General features: G+C 39.6%; 1 protein-coding gene across 2 annotated transcripts in view; it reads left to right on the forward strand.

The window, feature by feature from the left end:
• Positions 1-11,394, forward strand: part of scml2 (Scm polycomb group protein like 2) — a 34,210-nt gene extending 22,816 nt beyond the window's left edge. Inside the window, exons 9-14 of one of the 2 annotated variants that reach the window (XM_086026374.1) lie at positions 238-367; positions 495-701; positions 2,507-2,680; positions 3,879-4,094; positions 7,616-7,770; positions 9,212-11,394. In XM_086026374.1, the coding sequence (XP_085882500.1) occupies positions 238-367; positions 495-701; positions 2,507-2,680; positions 3,879-4,094; positions 7,616-7,770; positions 9,212-9,337 (1,008 nt within the window). In that variant the 3' untranslated portion in view covers positions 9,338-11,394. The remainder of the gene's footprint in view (positions 1-237; positions 368-494; positions 702-2,506; positions 2,681-3,878; positions 4,095-7,615; positions 7,771-9,211) is intronic. The other variant, XM_086026375.1, reaches the window with a different exon arrangement.
• The last annotated feature ends 541 nt before the right edge of the window (positions 11,395-11,935 follow it).

Consider the following 11,935-nt stretch of genomic DNA (forward strand, 5'->3'; position numbering starts at 1 on the left):
CTACATCCAGTAAAGCTCGGTGCTGTCGGCTTGTTGCAACATGACGACATACTTACTTACATTTATTTGTCTTTTTTTGTCTTCTTTACATTTCAACGTTTTCTTGTTTTGTACCAAAAAAATAAATGGTCGTTTAAATAATCGCGATTTCAATTACAACCAAAATAATCGTGGTTAATATTTTTTTCATAATTGAGCAGCCCTATTTTTTTCTTTCTTCTTTTTTTTTTTTTTTAGAGGAAGCCACGTGTGGTGCAGTCACTGGGCTCATCATCAATTCCAGCGTCTCCTCCAGAGACCAGATTGAGCACCAACCATGTCTCAGTAGACAACCATCATACCAACAACTCAAATGTAGTCTGCACAGGTAAGTGTCACAGCGCAGACAGGGCAAGATGAGCTTCAATGTACTGACCAGTTCTAGAAAAAAGGATTGAGCAACATGGATTCATTTCTTTTCTTTTTTTGTTTGTTTCTCTTTGTATGGCATTCAGTCTGCGTTTATGTGAACAAACATGGCGACTATGGCCCCCATCTTGACCGTAAACTGGTGCAGCAGCTCCCAGACCACTTTGGGCCGGCTCCGGTCAACGCGGTGCTACAGCAGGCCGTCCAGGCCTGTGTGGACTGTACGTACCAGCCCTCAGTGCTGCTGTCGTTCCTGCAGAGCCAGTCCCACACCGGAGGAGAGGTCATCCGAGGTCTGTAGTCTTAAATTCACACACGAGAAAACAACTCTTTGGAAGAAAATCATTTGTGGGCGACTTCTCATTTTGGGTTGGGTTGCAGCAGCTGTGTTGCTTTTAGCTTGAGTTGTGGATTGAAATTGCTCATATTTGGAAGGATGTTTTGTTTGTTCTTGTTGAGGAGCTTTACTCTGTTGAGTTTGGTAATCTGATGCCAACACCGCTCTGTCAACATTGCGTTGCTTGATTTGAAAAGTCTGGTTGAGTTTAACAAGGGTATAATTGCTATTTGGATGCTGTTTGTACACTGGAAAAAAAATGCTGTGCGTCATTTACTCAATATTATTTCGTCAAGTCAAAATAAAATGATCTGTATCCAGATTTTTTAAGCGAACTATACATCTACTTTAAAAATGTATCTGGCCACACATGATTTCATTTTGTGAAACCAGTTGACAAAATAAAATTGAGCAAATTCAACCATTATTTTTTTCAGTGTAGTTGAATGCAATTTGGCACCTTACAAAGTCTGTGTGATAGAAGTGGAGAATTTGCTTCGGCATGCAAACCTTACTTCAGCAGCAAAATTATGGTTACTCAATATACACAGGGAACCTCTTTTCATCACGCGGATCTGCAATTCATCATACAGTATTATGTTGCCAATATTTTACTTTCTCAAGTAGGTGGACTAACGTTTCTTTGTAAAGGCAGAATATTTACTGCTGCTTTTGTACAGTATTAAGTGTCTTTTAGAGGTGCAACGATTAATCGATTCATTGACAACTAATCAATCATTAAATTGATATATATGATAATTATTTTTGATCATTAATAAATTGTTAAGACACCTTTTAAATTTGAAATAGTCCAAATCCTTAGAAATATAGCTTCTCATCATGAAATATTTTCCAATAGAAATAAAACATTTACTTTTGAAAACAATGATGAACATTTTTGCCTATTTTGTGACCAAACCAGTAACTGAATCATAATTGGTTTATGTTTGTGCATTTTCTGCACTGCCAATTTGAAACCATTTCTTATTTTTTAATAAAGGGATGTAAATTAAAACATGTCCTTTTGTTTTATCTGGAAATCGACAAAATAAATAAAAATCAGTTCTTAAAATAATCGTTAGTTACAGCCCTAGTCTCTTTACATTCTGCATATGGTCATATACTGTTATGGCTGGTCGCTGTACTACAGTATACTGTAGGTTTTTTTTTTCAAGCTCAAGCTTACTGAAAACGTCACAACAAACAAACAAATGCACCCATTGCAACAAACTGTTTTTTCACATTTGCCAACATTTTTAGCCATGGAGGTTGTTAATAATCATTACACATTCCCTACTCCATATAGACAATCAGGCAGATCAAATTGGAAGTCATTCAGAAATGAATGTTATTGACTGTGTGTGTGCATTTTTGGTAGAAATCAGGAGGAAAATAAAAGATGATGCCTGTGGCCACGTCTGACGTGAGTGCTGGGACTGTAATCAGAAGTGACATGTGCATCTAACCTGTTTTTGGAAGATGGGATTGCGTCTCCCTCGGGGGGGTGGAATTGGGAAGGGTATGGGCTTATGGGGAGGGGCTGGGGGACATTAATTTGTGTGTTTGCGCAAGCTTGGCTTGGGTGGGAGGGTGTTGTGCAGATTGAGGGTTGTGGGTTTGTGCTGATAAAAGGAGGGCGCTTAACCCCAAACCATCTGCTGTTTTCCTTTAACTGTGGATGCATTGAGCCTGTGTGTGAGCAGGTGTGAGCCCACGCAGCACACAGACTAATACCGTATGCGTTTACGTTGTGTCTTACAGTGCGCTCCGAGCACGGTATCCGTTATGTCAAGCTCCCCTCGGTCTCCAGTGCGTCTACAGTGCTGAGGTTCTTGGAGAACCTGTGTCAGCATCTGGAGAGTGTCAGCCTGTTCAGCTCACAGCCGTTCAGCCCCTTCAGCAAAAACACACGCTTCTTTGACAGGACAAAGTCAGGTTTGTGCGTATAAGGGTATACAAATATTGCAACATGTGATGTAACTTTCCCATTAACCCCAAAAAGCACGTACACACACACACACAAAATTAAAAACAAGTTCAAAACAATAGAGTAGCCTTGACCAGGCCTCCTCAATTTTCCTAGGACCTCCTCATAATCCTAATTCCATCTATAATGTGTACCCCTAAATACCATAGGAATAAAAAATGGCTTCATTATTTGTTTTATTTGCACCCTGGTCCCCATATGTAGATTTGTATTTTGTAAAACGATACAACATAATAATGTATTGCAAATTACTTTGTGGATCCCCAAGCGGCATGTTCACAACAATGCAGTCATTTATATTTTCAGTAGTATGTTTGGTGAATATGTTATTTTTTTTTTTTAGCATTTTGCACATTTAATGTACCCACCTCTGAAATAATGTCAATCATTGTTCATACAGTTTTAATAAGAATCGTTTTTCACTCTGGGGAGAGCCAAGGCGGCTCAGAGCGTGTGGCACACACGAGACAGGTTGAGACATCTGTCAATCATCCAAAAATGGCCTGAATTAATCTTTATGTCTCCACTATGACCTATCTATTGTGATTTTGTCAGTGTTGTGACGGGAATATCTGGGGATATATTATTATATTCCAGACCCAACCGTGATTTAAAAAAAACAACAACAATTTTTGTAAATAGTTTTACCTCATCCACATGCTTTAAAATTGTATTAAAACACACTTTCTTAGCACTTGTTCTCACTCTCTTGCTGTCAAGAAATGAGAGGCTATCGTATAACATCACTTTCAAGAAATGAAAAGATGACTTGCGCTCGCACATTTCTCCAAATGAGAGGCTAAGTGTGCTTGCTTCAGGCTATTTACTGCAACTTAGGATGGGCCTTCCCGGCCTCTTATTGGTCTTAATTGCGCTGCACCTGTGCGTCCAGTAGACCTCAGTGATGCCTGGTATGTTGCATTGCAGTTCTATATTGAATACGCACAACTTGCAGTTTTGACTTGACTTTAAAAAACCCTTAAAAACGGCCACTTGAAAATATGTAATATAGTGGGGTTCACTGTATATTTTTATAATGTATTGACATTTTGCTGTACAAAGATGTAAATTCATTTAAATAAGCAATCAATTCCTTTGAGGAAAGCCGAGCGTAGTGTTTAATGTAGTGTTCATTCCTCCTTTCAGAACCACTGCCTCACACGGAAAACAGCGCATCTAACAAGGACTCCACAAAAGATTCTGTTCCCAGTGCACGAGCCCCTCACATAGCGGTAGACTATCGGGCAGCAAAGAGGGAACGGCCGTATTACGCCACACACTCGCACACGCCTCCACCTCTACGAAGAGTCAGCTCCAACCCAAGTGAACTCGGACAAGCGCCCACACACAGACGCGTGGAAGGTAGGATCACGTACATACATGATTCATTTTTCGTACTTTCACTCTTTTATTATTGATTTTTACAAGGCGCTTATATTTTAATCTGTCATTTATGTTACTTGATTGTTAGACTTATACAGTAGGTCTTTTTTGTTCAAAAATGTTGACGGTTTTTAGTGTTTCTTACAGTATATTGTAGCAATAGTCATCTATTTTCCTGTGTTTCCTCGGAGGGAGCCCTCTGCTCCGGGAGCTGTGGTGGGCCGTGACCGTGGTCCCGCCTCTTGGGGCCTCGGTTGCTGTGCATGCAGGCACCCGCTGCACTGCCCTGCTGGCTCAAATCTTTGTAAACAACCTTTAATTCGATGTTTTTAAACATTCATTCAATCATTTACGTTAAGTCATTGACATAATGAGGAAATATTGATGGAATTATTTGGTAAACAAAGAAAATGTTCATCAAAACACAAGTTGTTTTGTAATTTAGAACAGGGGTCACCAACATCGTGCCCGCGGACACCAGGTAGCTTCCAAGGACCACATTAGTAGCCCGCAAGTCTGTTCTAAGAATAGTTCAAAAGTGATGGGACATTGTGAATCTCTAGAATGGTTTAGAAGTCATCACTTGAAAATGTAAACACTGGCCGAGATTGATGCGAGCAATTGTTAACATGATCAGTGTCCGTACATAAATGAGTATCATGAATGCATTAATAAAGGTAATTTGAGCGCCTCAGTACCAAGAATAACTCTCAGCTTTCTGTTTTAGAGTCTTCAAAGTAGGCACTTTTAGCCCAGATAGTAGCTTTGCACACCTTGGTATTTTCTCTGTCAGCTTTATGATGTGGATGATGCTTTATGACCTGGAATTACTCTCAGCACACAGCTATGCATTATCAGGAGTTAATTGCTTGAATTTCTTGACCTCTTAATTGTGTTTGAGACCATCAGTTGTATTGTGAAGAGTTAAGAGTTGGGATACAGTATAAGGCTCTGTTTGACTACTGTTTTGATCCATATCATGGCAAAAACTACTCAGCTAAGCAAAGAAAAACGACAGTCCATCATTACTTTGAGAAAGGAAGGTCAGTCAGTCAGAAAAATTTCAAGAGCTTTGAAAGTATCCCCAGGTTCAGTAACAAAGACCATCAAACGATATGATGAAACTGGCTCTCATCAGGACCGGCCCAGGAAAGGAAGACCAAGGGTTACCTCGGTTGCCCAGGACAAGTTCATCCGAGTTACCAGCCTCAGAAACCGCAAGTTAACAGCACCCCAGATAGGAGCCCACCTAAATGCTTCACAAAGTTCAAGTAGTACACGCATCTCAACATCAACTGTCCAGAGAAGACTGCGTGAATCTGGACTTTATGGTCGAATTGCTGCAAAGAAAGCACTTGTAAGGAAGAACAGCAAGAGGAAGAGAATAGCTTGGGCCAAGGAACGCAGAAAATGGACATTAGACCAGTGGAAATCTGTCCTTTGGTCTGATGAGTACAAATTTGATATATTTGGTTCCAATCGCCGTGTCTTTGTAAGACGCAAAAAAGGTGAGCAGATGGTTCCTACCCTTGTGGTTTCCACAGTAAAGTATGGAGGAAGAAGTGTAATGGTAGGGGGATGCTTTTCTGGTGACCCTGTTGGCGATTTATTCCAAATCCAAGGCGCGCTTACCCAGCATGGCCATCACATAGGGCTGCGCACTGTAGGCGTTCTATTCAATATACGCTAGGAATTTGCCCGAAGGCACAGATTTGGACCTTGGCGGCCAATTGCGGTAATGCATGCTGATCATGCTCTCCAGCATTTAAGATGTCCATCCCTGATATATATGGACAAACACAATTCCAATGAAGGTGGGACAGAAAACAATGATTTGCAAATCAACTTATGCTTTGTGAATACAATACAAAGACAAGATATTTGATGTTCAAACCGATAAATTTGATTGTTTTTTTGCACATAATCATTAACTTGGGATTTTATGGCTGCAAAACATTCTAAAAAAAGATCATGTTTACCACTTTGTTACATCACCTTTTCTTTTAGCAACATTGAACTCATTCACTAACAAAGACAAATGTATTTGTCTTTTCACAGTCCAGCCATTCAATCTCAGGAACGTATTTATACTTTTTTTTTTCAATATTTTTCAAACGTTAGGGTAAAAGGGGGTCTGAGAATGTCTGGCAGTGAATTAATTAATAAACGTTTGGGAACTGAGGACACTTAATTGTTGAAACGTTGTAGTTGGAATTGTTTCCCATTCTTGCTTGATGTACAGCTTCAAATGTTCAACAGTCAATGGTCTCTATTGTCGTATGCTTCATACATAATACACCGCACATTTTCAGTGGGCGACAGGTCTGGACTGCAGGCAGGCCATTCTAGTACCCGCACTCTTTTACTACGAAGCCACGCTGTTGCAAGACGTGCAGAATGTGCTTTGGCATTGTCTTGCTGGAATAAGCAGGGGCATCCCTGAAAAAAAGTTTGTTTGGATTGCAACACATGTTTCTCCAAAGCCTGTATGTACCTTTCAGCCTCAATGATGCCTTCACAGATGTTTAAGTTAGCCATACCCTTGGCTTTAACACAGCCCCATACCATCACAGATGCTGGCTTTCAAACTTTGAGTCCATAACAGTCCGGATGGTTCTTTTCCTCTTTGGCCCGGAGGACACGACATCCACAATTTCCAAAAATAAATTGGAATGTGGACTCGTCAGACCACAGAACACTTTTCCAGTTTGCATCAGTCCATCTTAGATGAGCTCAGTCACAGAGAAACCGGCGGCGTTTCTGCGTGTTGTTGATAAATGGCTTTTGCTTTGCATGGTAGAGTTTTGAGTTGCATTTACGGATGTCGCATCGAACTGTATTTACTGATATAGGTTTTCTGACGTGTTCCTGAGCCCATATGTTGATATCCTTTACACATTGATGTCTGTTTTTGATGCAGTGCCGCCTGAGAGATTGAAGTGCTTAGTCCGTCAGTGCTTAGTCCGTCATTTGTCAAGTTTCAAGTCATTTCAAGTGTCCCGTCAGTCGTCAGCAAAACGGGCGTCAATCAGTGACGGACAGATGGACCGGCCAGTCAGTCTGACAGAATGCCCAACTCTGGTCATAAGTTTATACAGCCCGAGGGTAAAAAGCAAACGCTATGATTGAAATGGTCATTGAGACACAGAGGAGGGGGGAGGAAGAGAGGCGAGGGAGCAAGCAAAGCAGGCAGAGACCTTTGCCTAACTAAACTAACTAAAGCCTGCCGCCATGTTGTTTTTGTTCTCTCATTTTCAGTCAGTTGGTTGTCTGCTTTATTGCTGAACCCTTTCAGGCAACGGGCTCTTCATATTCAACTCTACTTCCATGAAACCTGGTTGTTTTATTCCGGGTTACGATAGAATACATTTTCTTCAATTTAAATTCCCTTTTAAACCATTAAGTTTCCTATTAGTAGCCAACCATCAGTTTTGTGAATTGCTGCTTCAGGGGATTTGGCAAGAAAAATTGTAAGCGTGATCGTTGTCTTCTTTCTTCAGCAGCTAGTTCAACAACAGGCCCAGACCACGCCACACAAGACAAGGAGAGTTCAGGGAACGATGCGTCTTCCTGGTCAGTGGATGACGTGATCCGGTTTGTCCAAGACGCTGACCCACACACACTTGGTCCACATGTGGAGCTGTTTAGGAAGCATGTGAGTACTCCACTTATATCAATTATGTCTTGTTTACCTAATTTATTTATAGGGTGGACCAACCTAGTGTTTTTTTTTAGGCCGATGCATATTCTGGTGTTTGTCACCCAAAAAAATCTGATAAGCAATTAATCAGACAATTATTTTAAAAAATATACTATGAATTAAAAAAAAAGCTTTGGGGTTCTCTAGCTCTTACAGCAAAGACATAAATTACAAGCAGAACGTCTGATTATTTTACAAAAAATTAAGTTAAAAGAATACTAAAGGCCAAAGTCTTCCTTTTGTATTTGTTTAACTTTACAACAGAGAGGAATTTTCAATTGCAAAAGTATGCACAACAAGCAAGTACTAATAAATTTAGCTTTAGAATTAGGCCGTAAATGTATGCAGTGCTTATTTGAATTCTTTGCACTTTATTGCATTCCTGAGAAGTGGATGTTTGTGTTTTATTTTATTTTCATTTCCCAATTTTTCTTTTTATTGTGTAGTTTATGTAAAATATGTATTGTATAAATAAACAGAGAGACGATCACAGAAAAATGCCATTCATTTCATTCTTCATTCTATTCATAATAATTATTGTATAATATACATTGTTAATTATTCATTCTAATTTTAAGGAAAACTACTGTATTGGATATATACAGTATTATGATCAGAATATACAATTACCTGTATCAATTTGAAATGTTTTGTCCATGTCGCACATGTCCAATTATAGCTACAAATGGTGTTGGTCAGATAACAGTTTTCACAATGTCAGAGCTTCTCGGGGCGGAGGCGACCACCCTCAAATTTCATACACAGAAAAAGTCCTGCTATCAAAATACAAGTTGCCCTCACCCACTCCTTTTGCTCAAATGCAACTAATCTGGAATGTATAGCCAGCACCGCCTTTTGAGTCATCGTTGTTTAGATCGGTGTTTTTCAAACTTTTTTGAGCCAAGGCACATTTATTTCATTGAAAAAAAATCCCGCGGCACACCACCAGCTGAAATTGTGAAAAAGAAAAAAAGCTTATTTTAATATGTGTTATATTGTTTAAATAAGCATTTTTTTAAGATTGAAGAATGACGTTATATTATAAAGTCTTGACCAGGAATTAAATAAACACAAAGAAAATAATATTTTATAATGTTTCATGTTGATACTCAGTGTGAAACATGGTCCTGTTTGGATAAACATGCGTCACAAATTCGCTTGTCTCTAAATAAAGACAATTGGCCACCTGCTGGTATGGAAGAGTACTACAATGTAGTAAAGACATGATTACGCTGCCAGGCGTTAGACCGCACAGGCACACAAATTAGATAATTTCCCACGGCACACCTGACAATATCTCGCTGCGGCACAGAGTTTGAAAAACACCGGTTTAGATCCTGCGATGAAGTGCTTGTCATCTGGCTGCCTGCTAACATGCGCGTTGCTCTCCCTGCAGGAGATTGACGGCAAGGCCTTGATGCTGCTGCGCAGTGATGTCATTATGAAGTACATGGGACTGAAGTTGGGCCCCGCGCTCAAACTCTGTCATCACATCGAGAAGCTGAAACAGACCAAACAATAAAAGGACCGATGTGTTCTCCTCTCACTGGCAAACACAGACACAAGTATGTGTTCCTGTACAAGGACGCGCAGCACTGACGGAAACCACCAGAACATGCATCTTGGCGCTCTTTTATGTACTGTACATACTTTATGTACATTTGGGGACTTTTAGCAGTCCGCAGGCTATTGTCAATCAACAGCTTACACATTCTTGGTGTTTTTTTTTTCTCCAGACTTTCAAGATAATGAATTCGATTTTTTGGTCAAAGAAATTTAACTGCTAATGCAGGGGTGTCCAAACTATAGCAAAGGGGAAAATTGGCGGTCTGCCGTCCATGTAAAGCGTGGAGGGTGTGAGAGTGGGGGTTACGACGCCATTAACAACTATTACGATTACTATTACCGATATGTGTTATGTAAAGACACAAGGAAAGTACAGTGATTAGCAACTGACAGAGAATTTCCCCAAAAATGATAATCTGTCAAAAGTCTGCTTGAAAAGGCCACATCAACCTGAGTACAACACAGCAAGAAGTTTGAAAATCGGATGAAGCATTCTGGAGAAATTGAGGTATTTGTGTGGGGAAATGCCCTTTCTGGGCACTGCATCCTTTGCCATAAAAAAAAACCCCAAAAACTTGACTTAAATAGCACAAATTAAACATTATTCACGAGAAGATCAGTGTAGGAAGTAGAATAAGTCATTTAGTCAGCAATGAATGTATGGGAGATGTTAGAGGTGTTTTGAAGTCTACATGATATGTTTCTTAAAAAATTCCACGAAAGGTAGCTGCTCTTTGTCTTGTCTTGTATCTACAGTGATGCCTTGGGATACAAGTAACCCAATTTGTGAGATTTGGGGGATATAAGCTGTCATCAGGTGTTTGGCTTTATTTATTGTTTTTGCCTTGACTTGTGAGCAAAAATGAGAGATATAACCACATTATGGTGGCAGTGGACTCTGAGCACTTGATAACAATCAGCATTTTGGCAGGTAAATAAACAATTCTTCAAAAAAGAGGCTTCAAGCCATTTAATACCACTCCCAGTTGAGGCTTGCCATCAAATTAAATTTTGTGTCTTTAAAACAACCACCCAGAGATGATTCAAAGTAGCCCTCGAATCTTTATTTTATTTTTCATTTTTTTGTAATCATCAGAGGAGAAAGTTTGGACACCCCTGAGCGGTTTCAAAATTTGGGACTTTGTATTGCTGACTAAAAGAGATTCATTTTGAACAGATAAATGATCAAAAATGCAAGTTATAGATCAACGTTTTGGTCAATAGTATTGGTTTCAGAGGAGAAAGTTCACTCATGACCTCAGCATTGTTTGCTCTGATATGATCTATTTTTTTTATTCTACCAAACATTTACTTTACATTAAAGAAGTATGTTTTTTGTTCCTTAAACTAAGTGTAATTAGTATCCAATATCTGTGCAGAGGCATGTTTTTGTATTAGTCTTTTTGCCTTAGCATGAACAACAACAGACCACTATTTAATTACATGAATTACTTTGAAGCACACAACCTCAAACAAACACTGTAGCTTTTGCCGTTTCAACATTTTTTGACACTGACAGCGAACACGCCACTGTGATGTTCGCTTAACAACGCAATAACGTTTCTGACTGATTGCTTCTTGGAATGTAGTAAGTCATTTAAAAAAAGGTACTGTCCCAGTCATGTGTGTGAGAAGTGAGGAGGACGTGTCCGAATGTCGGGGGCTGGGGCGGGTGGGGGCAATAACTCACCAACATGGAAAAATGAATCCATCATTTTTGCTGAAGATGTTGCACTCATGCTGTATTTGCAGAAATCGTGTTATGCGTCTCTGTTCCATGAGTTCAATGAGTTCAACCTTGAGTTTGGCCCTCATTGTATTATCTTTTGACAGTTGCACACACTTATATATGATGACTGGAACCCTTGCAAGTATTGACATTGAAATAAAGGCAAGGTAATTTACTGCCATTGCTGTACAAAAAGTGTTCCCAAGACAGAAGGAGGTTTGTTCAATTATGCCAAAAGTTTCTTACTCATTTTGTTGTGTAATAAAGTGTATCAAGCCTTTGAATATTCTCATTCATCCAGGTTATTGGATTCTCAGGGTATTACATTGGTTGCAACTGGACTCTTTTGGTTGTCTTGGAAGGCTTTTTGCCTCTCATTTGAGCAGGCTTCATCAGTTCATGCACGTAGGCTAGACAGTACAGTTCTAGCCTGAATGTGGATGTGGAAATCAATCTTCCAGACAAGTCGAAAATGTTCTCAAGAGGATATATTGCGCAAGTTCAACTGGGTTATTGTTAAAATCATGTTTTACATACTAGAAATATTAGTGTTATTTGGAGTCTTTCTGGTGCATGTTTGTTTTGGCTGAGACGCTAGTATTCCATATAAACGACGGTCGTTGGTGGGCAGAGGCCTCTCCAATGCATCTTAATGGCTGTCATTATCTCAAATGAGTGATTGGGGGTAGTTTCACTCTTTTACATCCCAGAAGAGTGAAAGCAACCCAAACATATTTTTTTATGTTCTATGTAAGCCCACTAGTTGAAACAAGGCATTCTGATAAATATTGCGTTTGTGGAATAAGAGTTTATCCACTCGTTTTT

The sequence above is a fragment of the Filicampus tigris genome, chromosome 3 (assembly GCF_054856515.1).
Source record: "Filicampus tigris isolate MCC_2025a chromosome 3, RoL_Ftig_1.0, whole genome shotgun sequence".
Classification (NCBI taxonomy): Eukaryota; Metazoa; Chordata; class Actinopteri; order Syngnathiformes; family Syngnathidae; genus Filicampus; species Filicampus tigris.